The 19,691-nt window shown below is 41.9% G+C and overlaps 1 protein-coding gene across 2 annotated transcripts; it reads left to right on the top strand.

The window, feature by feature from the left end:
• Positions 1-480: 480 nt before the first annotated feature.
• On the top strand, positions 481-18,110 carry LOC308132883 (tricarboxylate transport protein B, mitochondrial). 2 transcript variants are annotated; one of them, XM_080500070.1, is made up of 9 exons: positions 481-997; positions 9,194-9,301; positions 10,278-10,377; positions 14,156-14,294; positions 14,701-14,764; positions 14,935-15,039; positions 15,399-15,514; positions 15,606-15,679; positions 16,259-18,110. In XM_080500070.1, exons 1-9 carry the CDS (start codon positions 889-891, stop codon positions 16,371-16,373), a joined length of 930 nt encoding a protein of 309 aa, XP_080356196.1. In that variant the 5' UTR covers positions 481-888; the 3' UTR covers positions 16,374-18,110. The 2 variants fall into 2 exon arrangements, with proteins under 2 accessions (XP_080356196.1, XP_080356195.1); XM_080500069.1 differs by having other exon boundaries at positions 14,680-14,764.
• The last annotated feature ends 1,581 nt before the right edge of the window (positions 18,111-19,691 follow it).

Below are 19,691 nucleotides of genomic sequence, written 5' to 3'. Positions count from 1 at the left end.
AGGTGGGTGAATGGGTGGAGGTAGGTTTTGAGTTTACTGGCAGTGAGTGTTTTTTGTGTGTTTTTTTTTGTTTTTTTAACCTTCCCGTTTTTCAGCTTTGATTTCCATCCTCTGCTGGACTCTGGTGACATTTCAGAGCGCGCAGCCTGGACCTGATTGATGCGTCTGTCTCTCCCTGGCGGCGGCAGTCTGTTTGGAGAGGGTGTGGCTCGGTTGCTTTAACCAATTACGCGCTCCGGCTGGGGAAACGCGTCCTGTTTCTGGACCAAATGATTAAAGGTCAAAGGAATGGGATTTTGCTTTTCCTCGCAGAGCTGTTTATATATGATAATAGGGGGAGAGAAGGAGCGGGCGAGAGGGAGGGAGGGTTTTAGGCGCCCCACCCTTTTCTGTTTGAGGGGGTGGTATAGGAGTACTCCCTCTCCTTTGCTGTGTGAGACCAGCTCATCAGGTCACCAAGCGGGATCTGCGTTTGTTTGACTCCACGCTTCCCGGAGAAAGTTGCGCACGGCAGGAGGAGACTGGGCGCGCAACTTCCGGTGTGATTTGCGCTCTTACGCACGACCCTCATGCCACTGTGTTCCCATGGTTACGAATAACATCCACTGGATATAGAGGATCCCAACTTCCTTGACAGTCCCGGTGACCGCCCATAGTCAACCGCGAGATCCGCTGGAGTCTCCGGCCGCTGCGCGAGTCACCTGCAGCAGCCAGGAGGAGCGCTCGAGACCGGCCGCCGTCCGTCCGTCCATGTGTTGCGCGCGCCACTCCACTTGGAACAAAACAAACTGACAGCACAACAGACTAACTATAAACTACACCAGAGCACAAGCTCGTTCGGGGTCTGAGTGTTTTTTTGTTGTTGTTTTTTTTTTTTTTGCTGTAATCATGGACAAAGGCTTATTTATCAGCCCTTTCGCCAGACCTCGGTGTCTGGCAGCGGCGGCGCCGGCTGGTAAAGCCAAACTAACTCATCCGGGGAAGGCGATCCTGGCAGGTAAGCAAAATAAGATTTGTTATAAGATTTGTTTTTTTCTGCAACAATAAAGTTACGGAGTGACGTGTTTTATACATTTTACGACAGCTTCTTTCTGGTTGTTGCGGAGTATTAGTTACACTGTAATAAAGTAAGGTTATGCGGCAATTACCAAACTATATATCACTTAAATAGTTAGGCGTTAAAGAAAAGTTTTTTTTTTTTTTTTTTTTTTGCAGTCATACCATAAGAAACATCGAGTCTCTGTATTCAGCAAAGACACGCCTGATTCATTCAAATATGTCCGACACCGCAGATATTTTTTCTGAAGCCAGTGTTGACACACAGGAATGGGCCGAGAGAGACTGTATACAGTCAAACTGCTGCTCTACAGTTTATTGTTTGGTTACATCACAAGGCATTTTTCTGTGCAATGACACGTGTCACTTTGGCAATGTTGGCTGAAGGCTAAACATGTGTGGGTGCTCTAGTGTTTCTTTCCAAAGATGAACAATGAGCTCATGAAACTATTCTTTTTTATTTTTTATTTTTGAATAAGTCACATTTTCTAGCAGCTTCAAGTCTGTTTGTATAAAACGCATCGGTGTTTGGAGCTTAATGCCTCAGAAGAAAGCAGCTTTTTGTCTTCCTCAACCCCCCCCCCCCCCCCCCCCCCCCCTCTGGTTCAGGTTATATCTCCTGCAGTAATTTGATTTTACTAATCTAAAGATCACCTTCAGTGCACTTCATTTAATGATGTTAGCACAGAGTAATGCATGCAGTGATGTAGAGGGCATTTCCCACTGAGACTGCACATTCACGTTACTCACTGCAGGTTTACATGATGGTGATCAGTGATGTATGACAGAAAACAATGCAAGAATCATATTGATTACATGATCTCCAACAGATATCTGTCATGGAATAGCTTCTCTGTTCATATATACAAATAAATAATTGCCTCGAAGGCAGGGCAGTAGTTTAGTAGTTGGCACTTTCACTAATTGTGGACTGAAGTTTCTGTGTGTTTTCATGTTCTCCCTGTATGTGCTGGGTTTCCTCCCACAGTCTAAACCAGGCAAATGACAATAAATTACTCGAGGTGTGAATGTGTGTAACTCTCTGTCTCTCGGTGTTTGCCCTGTAAAGGACTGGTGACATATCCAAGGGGTACGCTGCCTTTATTCATTGTTAGCTGGGAAAGTCTCCAGCTGCTCACACAAAACTCCAAATAACAATAAAATAATAACAATAAAAATGCTAATATTTAGAGTGTACTAAGAATTACATATAGAATTGAGCTTGCATACATGACAAATGTTAAACACAAATAACCTGGTATATTCAACTATTTTACAAAGGAATGAGGTATATTACTAAACTAATGGTTAAAACAAATGGATGAAGATAAATGAAATGTTTACAACTGGGAACAGCTAAGACACCAAGCATGTATTCATCAGGTATTATGCATATATCCATCTCCAGATCTGCATCTTCATAAATGTGTTGATTTGTCTCACTGAAGTTTACCATAAAGTCAAATTAAAAATATGCAATATTGATAAGTACCCCTCACAACTAACCAGACTTCACCAGTTTGCCTATCTTGAAGACTGAAACAAACGACATGATGACACATTCATTACATGAATCCTCATTCAGCACCACTTCATTTATGTTTGTGTGACATATGTTTTGTCAAATCATCACTTGAAAAAAAATAGGGGGAAAAATAAACTTTTCACCCTCCTCTCCCTGTTGCCCCCTCCTGCTTAAGCCCTACACCTCCATGTGTGACGGTGATGAGGCTGCGGCAGCTCTGCCTGATGAAGAGCCTCTCCGAGGTGCTCCTGTATTAGGGCTGCATGCTGATATTTGGCAGCACTCACACTGATTTCATTCTTGTGCTCTGGCAACCGTTATGTGCTGAATATTTCATAGTTCAGAATTTATTTCCTTTTGATTGAAAATTAAAAACAACGAAAACCCGGAGAAGCACAGTTATTTGAATTCCTTTCCCGAGTGCTCTCTTTAAATAACCGATGCCTAGATTCGCGTGTAAATGTTAAAAATGAAAGAGTGGCATCAAATACTTAGATTTAAGAATTAAAGGTGCAGTTTTTCACTTGAAAAGTCAGATAATTGATTAATCAATTCAGTGTATGTTGTTTGAAGTCTGAGTTAAATCACTTATGGGTTTGGCTTGAGAACGTATTGCACAATACAAGCATCATGGCCCTGAAAACACAGTAACACGCAGCAGGAATTTGAAACAGACATTTTTACAATGAGGGTGGGTCTGATTGTGTTATCCATTCTGCTTGTATTCTTGTTTTCAGTTGTGTTACTTATTTCCCAAATGGTTTTGGTTTTCATTTCAAGACCTTCTGCAGGCCAAGCCATGTTTGTGTATTTATTCCAAAATCGCACATTTCCAAATACCCTGTGAGTATGATTCATCTTCAAATAGGCTTGATTGACATAAATATAACACTTTGACATGCTTTGAAGGCCATCCACTTTTGTCTTAGTGCTTTTGATGAGTAGAGCAAAAAATAAAAGACTCAAATTCAATAATACAATTTAAAGCAGATGCGGATTTAATTGTGGAGTTATTGACTCTGTGTTTAAAAAAAAAAAGAAAAAAAAAGAGAGAGAGCAAAAGGAGGAGGGAAAAATCGTCTCCGGACTCATGTTGGCTTGTCAGCTTCTGAAAAATGGTGAGGTAGCTGCTATGAGAGCGTGTTCCCATCAGTCCTGAGCAGCCTGATTGACTGGATGTGGCCCAGTGTTGCAGCCTGCTCCCTCCGAGGAGCCGTTTAGCTTGTGTCAGGCCGGTCTATCCAGTTCTGCAGCAATTGCATGATTAAATCTAACCTTCTGAGTTTCTTCTTCTTCCTGGCAAATCCTGTGCTTGATCACTGTCTTTTAGAGATGACAGCGTGCCGCCGGGCCACTGGGGTGACTCGGCCACAAATGAACTGGATGTTTTGAGTCCGACCTCGGCGACTGTCCATCAAAAGCCACAGCCGATGGTTTAACACTGTCGGGGATGCAAAGTCTGCTCCGTTCATAAATCCAACCGATGCCTCTCTTGACGTAACGCTGCTCTCGACGCTTCTGTTACATTTTGCAGTATGCCTCTGTGTAGACGGAAGAGAGTCACTTGTACGCGCCTGAAGGCTTTAACTAGACAAAGCAAGAAGTGGAAGGTCAAAGCTTAATGGCTCAGAGAGCCCACATAGACTGTGGCTTGGAGGAGGGAGGCATGGTTTTCTTTCTGCTCCCGTTGGTTTCTTTAGGTCCCCTCTCAACCGCCACTCGTGACGACGGGAAGTTGAGACACGGAGGAGGGAGAATTTTATCCGTGCGTGGCCTGAGGGAGAGCGAGTGGTCTAAATGGGCCTGGTGCTGATATGCTTTCATACATTGTAGCAGCTTTCTGCACCGCAAAACCTGGATTCAGAGGAGAGGCAATGTGGACAACTATTTAAAAAAAAAAAAAGTAGAAAAGATCACATGATAGATGAAGTTTTTCTCTGACAAGCTCGTTTTTTTTTGTCACGATTTTCTTTCTTTTCATTTCTTCGACCCCCCCCTCCTCCTCCCCCTCCTCCTCCCCCTCCTCCCTCTCCAGCCCTGGGGCAGCTGGTTAGGGTTTTTTTTTTTTTTTTCTGAGTGGCTGTCTCCTCACAGGCTCAGAGGACTCGTCAAACTGTGGCTTACTCCCCGTTTCCTCACGTCACAGCCAACGCACACAGTCTACTTCCATTCACTGTCCCCGCCGCTCGCAGACCTGCAGGAGCAGGAGGCCGGATCATAAATCACAGTGCACTCCTCCATCCAACCCCCACCATAACAGCTTGTCAGCTAGATGTAGGTGTCGCGCTCCCTCACACACAAACAAACAAACAGCAGCAAAGCCAATTAGTGCTGTGATTTAAAAAACAAAACGACAACAAAACTATAGATCTGAAGGAAGTTCAGCTTGATATCGCACATTAATTTTCATTATGTTGTTGAATATATTAGTAATTTATTTGTCCTGCTATTTTATGATTTAGGAAATTTAAGGATCCCATATAAAACTGATTGCTTGTCTTTTAAATTGGCAGCCACACAGTTTCATCCATATCACAGTTTAAAAATTAATTTGCAGAGACTTGAAAATTGTCTGAGATAATCACTCAGTGAAAATGTTGCTACAATATTTTGCCAAAAGTTATGTAATCACAGCAGGTTAATGAGTTTTCAAGTATAATTACCCTGTTAGATTTGGAATCACTCTGACATTTTCTGCTTGAAAAATGGTTCACTAAAAACAATCTTTTTTTTTTCTTCCTGTTAGCAGCAGCTCTTTATGCCCGAGGGAAATATCTGACTCTTTACCTGCTGCTTTATGTGGCGTTATAATTCACTAACCTTTCTCAGGCATTTAGTCCTGAGGAGGCAGTGTGTAGAGAATTTTTTAACCTGAAAATTGCTCCTCCAAACTGAAAAACACTATGACGCAGGCATTCATAACCTCTTCGCTCACCAACGTTCAAGCTGTCGATGAATTGTTTCGATCGCCACAAACCCTGCGAAAAGACCATCTTCAATATCATTGTATTGGAATACATTTTTTTTTTAATTAAACACCCATAACTAAATACTATGACGCCACAATCTCATAATCACACTGAGTCAGGTAAAGGGAACTATAATTCATTTCTTACTGGCCATTACTCTAAACATGCTACTTTTATCCCTGAGCTGTAAAAAAACAAAAAAAAAAGTCTTGGAGTTGTTTCCCGCTGTACACACTGTCTAAACAACTTGTGTGTATTCGTGTTGCTCATGTAAATCACTGTACGTTCTGCATGCTGCGGGCTCCCGAGCAATTAAAGCTCGTTCCCATGTAAAATTAATCAACATCCTCTCGTAATTAAACATCAATGGGGAATTAGGGAGTGTTGTTCAGGACAGAGGAAGCCTAAAAGGCCAGACGTCAGATGAATAATTCTTTTCATCTTTCAAGCGAGGCAAAGAAAAATATTGCTTCTGTATTAATAGGACACCTCATGTTTGAAGTGCATGTGTCCTCTGGCGATGTTCTCCATTTGGACTGGAGATATGGCCATAATCATATTTCCCCCCCTCCCTCATACTCCCTTATATTGTCAGGCCTCCAGAGAATCTAAACACAAGGGTCGGTATTTGAATAGAAGTGCATCGGAAATAATGAGCGTTTTGCATCAAAGCTTGAATGCTGATTTTATGACAAACACACTTATCGTACACACAAATATCCCAAAAGATTGTTAGTCTGACGCAACCTTTAGATAACGTAAACATTAGAGTGAGCCGGTTTCCATGCACAGTGGAAAATATTGTCAGATAATTCAAGTCATCATGTAAACAGTAAAAAGTTATGCTGGTTTGTAATTTGTGTTAAAATATATTAGAAAACAAAAAGTAAAAAAAACAAATTCTTCTGGAATGAACAGAAAATTGATTTAATGTTAACTAACAGCTGCTTGTTTCAAATCTTTCAATGATCTGCGACCTGTGCCGTTACTCATAGACGTCCGTTCAGGCACTACACAAACATCCGCCTGCATCTCCGCCCATATCACAGTGATGACGGAGCAGCAATGCAGAGTGCAAGGCCTCTATCAAAAGCAATTTTGGTTTTCCGTGTTTTGCCCAAGGATAAACACCTCGGTAGGTGGAGTCCTGGTTCAAACCTCCGGATTACATGATGATCTTCTTTCCACTGCCTTACAACCAACAACTGGCAAAAAGTACAAATCTGAGTCATTTCTATCCTGACATCACCAGCAGATCTGGTTTTCATGTTAACACTTGCCTCATAGATCTGGTTCCAGTTGGGTTCAGACTGAATCTGGAATAAACTCGACGACAAACGACACCCTGGGCCTAATTACAGCACATTGGTTCCCACCCCACGTATGTTGTTTTGCTAAACAGAAGCAAATCTGTGTACCCGGGCTCTATGTTTGCAGCGGTAAATTCCCCAGACAAGTATTATCTCTGTGCAGCTTCTGGTGTTCCAGTGCTCCACAGCTGCATTCGGATAATGATCAGGTTTTCTCCCCATACTTTTGGCTATGCAAGGCATGGCAACAACGTCAGCCAGAACGCTGCTGTGAAGTCCAAAGGGGTGTTGATTTAAGGTACACATTTTATCTTGTCTGGCCAGGGTGTGACAGCAGAACCTTTAACCAGTACATTTACTCAGGCAATTTCAGTCTGATTTATGAAACGGCTGCTTAGCTTGTGGAAATTCCAGGTCTTTAAGAGCCGATTTGTATCAGCCACTGCGTTTTTTTTGTTTTTTTTTTGTTTTTTTTTATACCATCTTTAGGTTCAGGATATCACTCAAGTGTCATTTCAATTTCTGGCTGTGTACGAAGTAAGCGTCAGAGATCTATGTGATTGCATTGATTTTATGACACAGAGTGGAGAAGAGTAGTAGTTGGAGTATGAGGAGAGAGGAAGGGAAATGCAGCTGAGGGAAAAAATAGGGACGGGAGAGGTGAGGGGACTGTGAAGATAAAGATTAATGGCCATTTTGTTCATTTAACCCGTGTTTGGCAGCTGCACAGGAGTCATTTAGGATGTCATCTGTAACTGGGAGTCCAAATACATGTGTGTACATGTGTGTGCATGTGTGTGTACGTGTGTGTGTGTTTGATTTCGACGTAGTCTGCAAAATGGAGTAGAAGACAAACAAGCTGGCCTCCCTTGCCTGGTCGCTGTGTGATGAAGATTGATGGCGTGTTTGTGTCTGTTGCTGAGCCGCTTCCTCTGACGGACTGCTGGTTAGTTTTCACTTTGCAGCGTTGTGGCAGAAAACAGATGAATGAGCCTTATTGTTGCTTTCTAAAGACACACTGACCCACTGAGAAGGCTGGAATGGAGCATTAGTACGGATCATGTGATTCCTGTTACTTCTCAGCTGGTTCACGTTTACTTATTACTCCGGCAGGATTAGAAAACTTACTTCTTTGTGCTCGTGGTGATCTCTCTATGTTTTGCCCCTTTGGAAATTTACCAAGACTTGGCTTTAGCATTAAGTTTAGAATTATTGAGATTTTTCCATTGAAAACACTTTGTAGGACTTTGACGCATCTTTTCGTTTTGTGTGTACAACCTTTTCCCTGCATTCTTTGTTAGTGTATATGGAAACGTTCAGGGCCCATCCACTTTGGTTGTGAGTTATTTCTATGTTTTTATCTGTGGTGGAGGTGATACTTAAAGGTGTCACTGTGATAAAGGTCAGCAGGGGCGACACATGAAGTGTACCAGTGAAATGTCCTTGTGTTTAAAGTGAACAAGTCCGTGCCTCACCTGCCAGGCTGCCACAAACCTCCAGCACGTCATTTTGCAAGTGCACATTTAATTCAGTAGAAAAAATTATAATAATAAGGCTTCTGCGGGGATCTGTCTCCAGTTGATGTTTGTGTGTGTGTGTGTGTGTGTGTGTGTGTGTTTCCTCCTATGCGCAGTGTGCAATGTGTGAGTCTGTGTCATTGAGGTAATGGAGGGTCTTGGCCTGGGTAATGGAGCCCCTCCCTGAAGGCTGGCTGGATAATTTAATTAATGTCAGGCCTCTCTCCATCCCTCCTCCACTCATCGTGACTTATCTGTGTTGAGCATTAGCTTTGTGTTTTGGACGCTGGTCCTCAAACACTCTACTAATCAGCTGTAGAACCCTGAAAGAAAGAAGCGTTCATTCACCAGTTTTATTTCACGTTTTCTTATTTGCCAATGTGGACTGAAGGCGAGCTATGGACATTCAAAACACATCTAAATGTCCTCATGTAACCTTCTTTAGCCTAGTTCAACTGTAGCAGGAGCATTTGATTCATACTTGCTCGGCTCGTTAGTCTTCCTCCCTTGGCAGCAGTGGTTTTAATGTTTATGGACTGAAAGCCATTTGTGGAGTCACTGTGATGATCCATGATGTAATGGTGCCTCCTCAGTTCAATTCATGAGAGAGGGCTGCCGAGGCTGAGCGTCGCCCAGTAAAGCTGTAGATATATAGATGCAGTATGACTGGCCAAATTCAGGCATGTTAACACATCACCCTGTCTGTTGATTTTCCATCTTCACTTCTCTTTTTCATGCACTTCCTCAGTTTTTTGCATCTTTCCACGTACCTTTACTGAAATATTGACTAATTACACTGGCTCTCTGGTTTTATAGGTGGAATTGCAGGTGGCATCGAAATCTGCATCACCTTCCCCACAGAGTACGTGAAGACTCAGTTGCAGCTGGATGAAAAGGCCAATCCGCCAAAATTTAGAGGAATAGGTGAGTATCAAATCTCTGTGAACATTTTTTTAAACTATGCTGCTAATATAACCTGCTATTAATTAATTAGAATTCCTTGTGGTTTTCTCGGAAAAAAAAAAACATGTATATTTTTTCATATATTCTATATATAAATTTGAATGGAATTAGTTAAGAAATATTTATACTTTAACTTTGTGGGCTTTTGTCTCTCTGCTTCTATCTATCTATCTATCTATCTATCTATCTATCTATCTATCCATCTATCCATCTATCCATCTATCCATCTATCCATCTATCCATCTATCCATCTATCCATCTATCCATCTATCCATCCATCTATCCATCCATCCATCCATCCATCCATCCATCCATCCATCCATCCATCCATCCATCTACCCATCTACCCATCTATCCATCTATCTCCCATCTCTCTCCGGAGCTCATTATCTAATTACCCATCATCCTCAGGTACATTAGTGATTCTGGCAGGCTGTCACTGTGCTTGTTTATGTGACTTAGAACAGACCAATGCACACACGCGCACTCTCCGTAGATGCGTGCCAGTGTACGCAAACACAACCAGGATGTGTTAATATGAGCCGCGGCTCAGAGGATTGGAGACCACGCTAATGAGCACTCCAGACAGCTGTTGCTTTCCGTTGCTCACTTGTGCGTTTGGCTTGACAGCAAAAGAAAAAAGAAAAAAAAACCCACAGATTGCTGGACCGATGTCTCCAAGAGTCAGAAGCAAGTACAAAGTTTTGAGTAAACAAGCCTGTGGTCCAACTTACCCGTCTTACCATATAACTGATAAGGGTAACACGCCGTCGCTGGTCACTGTTGTGAAGTTTGTGGTGTTGCTGATCAACCATCAACAGATGTGTCACATGTAATATTGGATGCATTCTTAATTATTCTCTAAAGGATTATTACTCTCACAAACCTTTACAAAGGCTGTTGGTCCCTGAAAATGTGTGTGTGTGTCTTCCTACAGGTGACTGTGTTAAGCAGACAGTCCAGAGTCATGGTGCTAGAGGACTGTACAGAGGACTTAGCTCGCTCCTATATGGATCCATTCCCAAGTCTGCAGTCAGGTAAGCGTGTGTGCATCATTAATGCATCGACTCAAGTCAAAGAATGGCGATTCTTACAGAAACAGAAACAGTAAATGGCTGAATGAATACCAAATCCTTCATAAGTGTGTTTTATATTTGGTATCTCATTCAGTTTATTCTGGTCATTTCAAAAGGAGGTGTGTGTGTGTGTGTGTGTGTGTGTGTGTGTGTGTGTGTGTGTGTGTGTGTGTGTGTGTGTGTGTGTGTGTGTGTGTGTGTGTGTGTGTGTGTGTGTGTGTGTGTGTGTGTGTGTGTGTGTGTGTGTGTGTGTGTGTGTGTGTGTGTGTGTGTGTGTGTGTGGCAAAGCACCATCATATAAAATGGACATTTAGCTCAAGTCATTGTAGTATTCTACCTGGAACCACTAACTCACACACTCCAATTATTCTAGTCCATTACCCACAAGGCCAGGCATAAATGCCACACTAGCCTTCAGTATAATTATGTTATTCTTTCCCAGCTGTGACATTTATCTCCAGACAAGTGTGCACAGTGTAGCTTGTGCACATGCACACACTTGCCCATGTACACACACATCCACACAGTGCACAAACCCTGGATGTTTTCATTGTTTGTTTTTTTTTGCATGTCATCTTTGGGTGTGTGTGTGTCTGTCTGTCTGTCTGTCTGTCTTCTGTATGCGTGTGTGTGTGTGATGCTGGAGGGTTTTCTGTTGGACGGATAGACAGGCCCAGCCAAGCGGAGCAAAGATGCCACTCAAAGTCAGGCAGGGTCTCAAAGGGGGCACAGAGAGAGGGACTTGTGTTGAAGCCCTGGTACTGGGTGGGGTGTGTGTGTGTGTGTGTGTGTGTGTGTGTGTGTGTGTGTGTGTGTGTGTGTGTGTGTGTGTGTGTGTGTGTGTGTGTGTGTGTGTGTGTGTGTGTGTGTGTGTGTCACTCTTCAGGAACAGTTCAACGGGGAGACTAAAATGTTTTGTGTCAATTCAGAGGCAGATTTTCTATGAGGGGATACAGCATGTCGGAGGAAAAGGTTTGCTTGGTTGCTTTTAGTGCTTTTATGATTTTGTATTGTGCCATGTACTATATTTTCCACTCTTTCCATTTCAAAAAATGATTACTGGCGACATTATTCATAAAACAGTATGTAAACAGGTGACTAATGGGTGCATTTTCTACTCTTCTATTCTGAAATGTATTGATATTTAAGTAGATTTATTTCCCTTAAACTAAAGGCTCGAAACCCACAGACTTCAGTGATACAGCAGCGAAGGGACAGCATGATTAAAAAGAAGGAACGTGATGGAGAGATGGAAATAGGGAGTGAGATAGTTTTGATTTATGGAGCTTTTTATGTTCGCCACTGCTTGGCGTAAGTCTGTTTTCGATCCGTTTCCTCCGTATTTCCTCCATCCTTTCCCCGTCCCCTGTTTTGTCGCTTCTCCACCCTCCCTCCCTCCCCCCCCGAAGCCCTCTCACTCCCCCCCCATCCCATTAACTGATTGCCTGTGCACCATTATGCGCCACAGTATGCTGGAGGGTTGTCAGGGAAGTATCAGAGACACACGAAGAAGAACCTTTTTACCTTTTCCTTCACTTAACCCTTCATCCCAATCAGCGTCCTTCTTTGCCTTCTTTCCAATCTCTTCAATCCCTTCTTCTTCACCGTTTTCCCTCCAGTGCAATCTCTTCACCTCCTCCTCACCGTCTCTCCTCGGCTGAAGGGCCGACCTTGTAGAAAGTCCCACTAATGAAGATTGGCCACCACTCCACCGTCGTGTATGACGCGTTCCTCACTGTGGATGTCGGCCAAAAGATGTCGTATTGTCACTGAAAACTTTAGTCCTCTTCTTAAGTGGAAAGGGGGATTTAGGGGGGGGGGGTGGATTGACGAAGGAGCTCTTGACAAGTGCCATATTTCTCTCTGACAGCCTTTAATGAATAGCATTTGTTTCACAGAGTTAATCATTAAGCGCTCTGCCATCTCGGAGCAGTCTGAGCTCGTTACGTGGAATAACACCTTATTTTTTACTTTATGCAGCTAGAAGTTGGTGTTTCGGCATTACTGGAAGAAAGATTAAATTATAATGGTTCATAGTGTCGACCTGCTTGACAGCAGAAATCCAATAACTGTGAGGAGCCTGACTCTCAAAGCAAAACTGAATGTGTGTGAGGAGCGAAGCAGAGGAACAGATGTAGAAGGTTAATGAGCAGAGAGGAAAGAAAAAAAATCCAGCAATATGAAAGCAGATGGGGAAGGAAACTAAAACCACTGGAGCCAAGTGTGAGAGATGAATTTCGTCAGACCTGTGACGACGGGTAGTGGCTCCACGGCTCAGACAGACGCATAAAAGACAGAAGAAAACGAGTCATTCATCAAGACTCTGTGTCTGTCCTCCCCCGCCTCTTTGCTAAATGTACCGGACAGTGTCCTGCCGTCACCACAATTCAATTTCATCTATAAATAACCTTTCTTGTAAAGGACTGGCTGGCACAACATTTAGTGATTGCAGAGATACAGACCACACCTCTCTTTCTCCTCCGGCCGGCGTCCAATGGCAGCTGCTGCTGGTCTTCCGTTGATTATGGAGAGTCGGCATTTATTGCAGCATCTTTTAATGAGGAAGCAAGCAGGACAATAAAGTAACAGCCTTCGACACGATGTGCACTTTCAGCAGTTTGGGCTCACAAAAACGTCTGAGCTTGAAAAAAGTTTCGGTGAATCTGAATAACAGGGAAAAAAAACAAAAAACAATTTCATCTCTGTTCAAACGTCCTCCTCAGCCTTCCTGTTTTCTGCAGACATTTATTAAACACCTTTTCATATTTGGTCCATAGAACCTCATTATATTTCCAGAGAGGACTTGGTTTTTACCTTCTTTTTTTTTTAATGTTCACGTCAATGTTTTTATGAAGCATACACTTTAAGTTTAATATAGTGTGAAATGATGGGGAGCCAATTACTCTTCAACTACACAGCACTTTTCTTGTTAGTAAAACAAATGCACACTTACACATAGACACAAATACATGTGCACATAGAGTACACACACACACACACACGCACACACACATTCACTGACACACAAATACACTGTGCTATATACCTACATGTAAGAGCAAATTCATAATGACAATGATTAATCAAAACACAAATAAAGTGGGACATAAAACTATTAAGCCTTATTGAAGAATTGTTTGATTTGATTGAAGAGTGAAATGCTACTACAGTAAAGAAGATATATTTATATAACTAAAATACAAAAAAAACAACAAACAAAAATAAACACTATGCCCTGGAATTGGAAAAGCATTCATGCCTTTTGATTTTTCCCACATTTTGATGCATTAAATCACAAATGTAAATGTATTTTGGATTTTAGGTGATAGACCAACACAACGTGCCACATAATTGTGACGTGGAAGAAAGATGTTACATGGGTTTACATTTTTCTTTTTTACAAATAAGGTGTGGCGTGCAAAACTATTTTGAGTCGATGCTTTGTTGCGCCACCAGTCTTTTGGGGTATGTCTCAACCAGCTTTGCACATCATTTACCCAGTCTTATTTGCAAAATAACTCAAGCTAAGTCATGTTGGATGGTGAACATCAATGAACAGCACGTTTACAGCAAGTTCACAAAATGCCTCTTTACATAATTGTAAATGGTTAATTTCCTTGATTATCTTGATTAAAGTATACCAATACATAGCTTTATTAATTAAATCAAGATTGTGGATTTAACTTTCATCTGATTTACACTTCTCATAATTCACAGCTGATTCTCTCCTTCTGCTCAGGTTCGGTGTGTTTGAGTTCCTCAGTAATCGCGCCAAGGATGAGTCTGGCCGGCTGGACAGCACCAGAGGGCTGCTGTGTGGGCTCGGGGCGGGGGTCATGGAGGCTGTGTTGGTGGTCTGCCCCATGGAAACTGTAAAGGTCCGTCACAACTGACCTCTGACGTCAGATATGCGTTCGTAAATATCTTTGATAATTAGTATCATGCGTCAGGTACAGAGGGCTCACTTTAATATAACGAGTGAAACATTTGTTACTCTGTCACTGCATCACCAATTATGCACGCAAAGCATATTGCCAGTGAGAGTGTTAGTTACAACTCGTAATATTTGTCGTAAAGCCGTCTAACACTGTATCCTTGTACATTAACTGATCCCTGTGTCCTTAAAGGAGAGCTACAGTACACATCTGTGCCGTTTTATCTCTGTTATTTGCCATTATTCCCAGAAAAGCAACATATTTCACTCTGGATGATTGTCTCCATGTTCTTCTTCTTCTTCTTCTTCTTCTTTTTTAATCTTCCAAGGTTAAATTCATTCACGACCAGACTTCAGCCAAACCCAAATACAAGGGCTTCTTCCATGGAGTCAGAGAGATAGTCAAAGCTCAAGGTAAAAGGTCTCCTCACGTGCATGTCACTCACCTGACATCTAGTGGTTGCACAGGGTAATGCGGCAGTGAGAACATCTTGCCTGGTGCTCTGTGTCATCCAGGATGCTGTTAACTTTAAACACACGAGAGAACTTCTTCCGATCGACCCAATTTCTTCCTGCCTGAACAGGTTTAAGGGGGACGTATCAAGGCTTGACTGCGACGGTGCTCAAACAAGGCTCCAACCAGGCGATCCGCTTCTATGTTATGACCTCTCTCAAAAACTGGTACAAAGGTCAGTCTGCAGGAAAACACACTGTTTGCTTTTGTCCGTCACTATTATAAAACATATGTAATCAAGCCTACCGGGGGTCTGGGAGCCTGCTTTTGCTCTTTTGTGTGCTGATTTGAAGTCCTGAGAGCGTACGGTGTGGAATGAGGACGCAGAATAAAACTATGACTTGAACAAAGAGTATATTTGTACTGTACATTGTATGGAATGAGGACACAGTCTTTATCTGAGGTCCAAAAGTTTGGCAACCTGCCTGCCGCGTTTCAGGAAGTGCCCGCTCTGCTCATGTGTTCAGGACTAATTGTGAACCCATCATTCATAACTTATACTCTCACTGACTCACATGTTGTCCCTGTCACTAGGTGATGACCCCAACAAGCACATCAACCCCTTAGTGACGGGAGTCTTTGGAGCCGTTGCAGGAGCCGCCAGTGTGTTTGGAAACACTCCACTAGATGTCATAAAGACAAGGATGCAGGTGATTCATTTGTTGGTTGAACTTTAAAGCCTCCAGCTGTGCTGTAATGCCGTCAATCAGATGTAACAGTGCTTTTAATGTCTCTCTCAAGGGTCTGGAAGCACATAAATATAAAAGCACACTGGATTGTGCCACGAAGATCCTGAGATATGAAGGCTTGGCAGCGTAAGTACACTTGTTTTTTGGTTTGTTTTTTTGTTGAATAGTTTAGTCCTGAGGGTCTTTTTGTGGGGAACCTTTGCTTAGGTTAGTCCTGATTCCTCTCACAGTCCAAAAAACAATGCGTCTGAAGTTAATTGGTGTGATTGTAAGTATTTAATAATAATAATGATACATTTTATTTATAGGCACCTTTTCACACAACTCATGGTCACCTCACAAAATAAAAAATAAAAAACCAACATAAAAACCAATACAATATTTGTGATTGTCTGTCTCTCAGGGTGATGGACTTTAGACGTGTCCACAGTGCACCATGCCTTCACCTCTAGTCAGCCGCGATCAGCTCCAGACATCTGCAACCTTAAGTTATAGAAGTTACATGGATGGTTTAGCATACCTTTGGTTTATAGTTTTAATACATTGTAGATTGTGATCCATTCAAACACAAGCTAACTTTATTTCTTACTCGGCTCACAAGTTCTACTCTTTTAGCTGTAAAAGTAACATATCATTTATTTTATGTTCATCAAGAAATCTTTAGGAACTTTTTCTTGAGAGCAAACTGTTGTTGTTTTTCTCTAGTTTCTACAAAGGGACGGTTCCCCGGCTGGGCCGTGTGTGTCTCGACGTGGCTATAGTTTTCATCATCTATGAGGAGGTTGTGAAGGTCCTGAATACTGTCTGGAAGACGGAATGAGCTGCTGGGTGACCAGAGGGGGCGGCGCCGTGTACAGACCTGAGTTCATTGTACTTTCTGTGGCTGTGACACAGAGAGATGAGCTGAGATCTGCGTCGTACGCAGACCAGGAAGCCAGAGATCTCACACTAGAGGCTTCAGAAAAGAATGAGAGCCTCACAATGATCGCAGTGAACATGTCGCCTATATGTGCACAGCAGCAGTGGAAGCTAAGAGCCACGGGTCTTTCACAAAGTGGGATTATATTATAAAGTTAGGCAAGTAATTGTAGGAATTTAAAAATTGTATCTTGAGATAACTCATCACTTTCTAAATGTGAACACATTACCTGGCTCACTGGTTTTATAAGCCTGCTTTGTAAAACACCCTCTCGTGAAGAAGATACCGTCTCCTCATTACCAGCTGATGGCTGATGACTACTGCAAGTTTGCAGATTTAATTTTCTTGAGTTTCAGTGACTGTTCTATGTTTGTTCTTGTGCCTGAAAATGATGTTAAACCCAGAGGAGCCAAACTGCAGCTAACAGTTTACATTCCCATGCAGCTGCTGCAACTTCCATAGCTCGGCCTTTAATTATTTTGATTTTACACTTACGGTATGCCGATTATTTTTATGCAGTGTAGAGTCTAATTCAGATTATTGTCAGGTTTATAGTGTATTGTGAGGTATGTTTTATGTGCAAAATGCCAAACGTAATTTGCAATGAAAGCCTATTTGCAGAAAGAAGGCGGAAATGACTTTGACGAGCAAATAATATATGAATAAGATTTATATTGTGATGTATGTTAGATAGTTATTCATTAAAAAGTTGAATGTCTAATAAGTAGTTGAGAAACTATTGCTGTTAATCCATGTCACTTTTGTTGGGGTTTTCTCTGTAATCAGATGTAAGAGTATTTTCTATGATACTAGAAAATTAATGAATTGCCGTATTTCGCTGTGAGTCTAATTGATTTAATGATGCTGAGATGAAGGTTCATATGACCTCCACCTCCATTTCAGCTAAAGCCTGCCTGTTCATTGGGTCATGTCACACCAAACGCCTGCCACTCCATGCTTATCTATCTCTCATTTACATAAAGAGCAGATTGAAATAATTTTATTCTCGTGCCTACATGATGTATAATTTGTACAACAAAGCTTCCCTACCTGGTAGTTTGGACCCAATCTACTGATCGACACAATAAATCCGAATTCAAGCAAATGATGATAAAAAAATTAATAAAAATAGACAAGTACACACACATACATTCCTGTTTAGTCCTAGATGTCAAATTAGTGATGTGCCAATACAGATATTTTCTTCATCGTCAGTAAAGCGAATGAGCGAAGTACTTAATCTGCTCACATTCATTTTCAGTGTCATGTTTTATTCAGGGTTTTGCTTTTCGCTCACGTGCCTTTTGCTAAACGCTTCAGGAGAAGACGTCTCATATATTTGAATCTGATCTTTTGTCATCACAGGGGTATGTTATCTCTCCATTCTTCCTTGTCTTCTTTGACATCACCCGCGATATGAAAGTAGCCATAATCCAGAAGCGTCACTGTGATGATTGTATTAAAAAGCTGATGGATTTTTTTTTTCTCTTTCATTATACAATACATTTACTGCCAAATCCCTAAGAGACCATTTTCTGTGACTGTAAACTAATGTATTCCAATGCTGTGTATGTATGGGTGTATGACACTGTGTTTCACTACGATGAGGCTCGTGCAATAAACATGTCCCCCTCTACTTGTTGGTGCTTAATGTAGGGATGATGACAAAAACCTATTAAAAAAAAAAAAGCATCTGAAACTGTGCAAACTGTCTTGTTTCCACCCTCCCTCATTCCACTGTTATTCTGCCCCTTGGGTTTCAACAGATCATGTTAGGACAATCCATGGGGGGCAGGTGGGGAGGAGGGGACTGGACAGGGAACCCATTGTTCCAGTTTTGGCTGATGTTCATGTTGGGTGAATTAACTATCCATCTCTCCGTCATTTTCACTTGGGTTCACCCTCACACACTTCAGATCCCTGGTGCCTCAATGTTTTGTTGTGCAAAGGAATGCACAGTGCAGACGGAGGGAGTAAGGATGACATGTAGTGGACATTTTGGCCTGAATGGGGAATTGAAAGAAATGTACTGCGGTTTTGCACATGTGTTATTGAGATATAAATGCATTGAGACGTTTAGCATCACTACAACTGTCAGACTCCAAAATGATTGCACAGTGTACGATGAACAAGGCTGCTTTAGGTTCAGCTCCAGTGCAGGTCACAGATTATTTTTACTTCATCATAAAGTAACATTATTGCACTTAAGTACATTTAAGTGTCTGAATGTTTACAAATTTTTCTTTTGCTGATTATATATGAATGCAGTACTTTCTGCTGCTAATCCTCTCAATATTGACTCATTAATTCCAGATTTACAGAGAAACCATCACACCTATTTCTACCAAAACAGTTACCTTTCAAAGGTACAGTTTGTTCAGAAAGTGAAATATAAATGATACTTTTGACCTTTGTACCGGAGCACATTTCATCGTCTGAACTTTTGAAGAAAAAGAGATTAATGGTACATTTACTTATATCAAGGTATAGATTATATATTTTTTCACATATCTAATAAACCTGTAGAAGAATGATTGTTAATGGAATCAAATCATTGTTGCAACTCGATGTTTGATGAGCTCAGACGATAACATTTCACTTTTCACATGTCTAATCTATGGATTACTCATTGAAAACGCAACATATTCTGCAAAGCTCATTTTACACTCTAGAGGGAGCGCTTGTTCAAAGTCATGGGTTAGCGACGAACCGATGACTGTGTGTGTTAGTCTTTAACACACAAAGTCGCAGTTGCATTACTATTGCAACAACACATCATCAGTAGGATAAAACTAACCGGTAGTCTCTCTCTCTCTCTCTCTCTCTCTCTCTCTCTCTCTCTCTCTCTCTCTCTCTCTCTCTCTCTCTCTCTCTCTCTCTCTCTCTCTCTCTCTCTCTCTCTCTCTCTCTCTCTCTCTCTCTCTCTCTCTCTCTCTCTCTCTCTCTCTCTCTCTCTCTCTCTCTCTCTCTCTCTCTCTCTCTCTCTCTCTCTCACACACACACACACTGATGAGTGACGCCTCCTGTGGCTTCATATTTGCACAATAAGGCTTTATGAGCAGCGTCAAAGCGTCCACCAACTCCCCTTCATCCTAACGTCATCACTCACTCTCTTCCCCTCGTTGACTGGAAAGACTGGATTGGGCCAAAATTGCCCACAAAAATTCTCTCACCATCTTCACAGACGTCAATAGCACAGCTCAGGTCTTAAGATCGTCT

This window comes from Blennius ocellaris, assembly GCF_963422515.1.
Source record: "Blennius ocellaris genome assembly, chromosome: 7".
NCBI classification, from domain to species: domain Eukaryota; kingdom Metazoa; phylum Chordata; class Actinopteri; order Blenniiformes; family Blenniidae; genus Blennius; species Blennius ocellaris.
This window is presented reverse-complemented; position numbering and strand designations above follow the sequence as displayed.

Bases quoted from the DNA above. Each gene is read 5' to 3' on its own strand.
- LOC308132883 (XM_080500069.1), top strand. From the start codon at position 889: ATGGACAAAGGCTTATTTATCAGCCCTTTCGCCAGACCTCGGTGTCTG. The intron at 10,378-14,155 runs GTAAGCGTGTGT...CCTTCTGCTCAG, and splicing joins ATTCCCAAGTCTGCAGTCAG to GTTCGGTGTGTTTGAGTTCC. The intron at 15,515-15,605 runs GTGATTCATTTG...GTCTCTCTCAAG, and splicing joins TCATAAAGACAAGGATGCAG to GGTCTGGAAGCACATAAATA.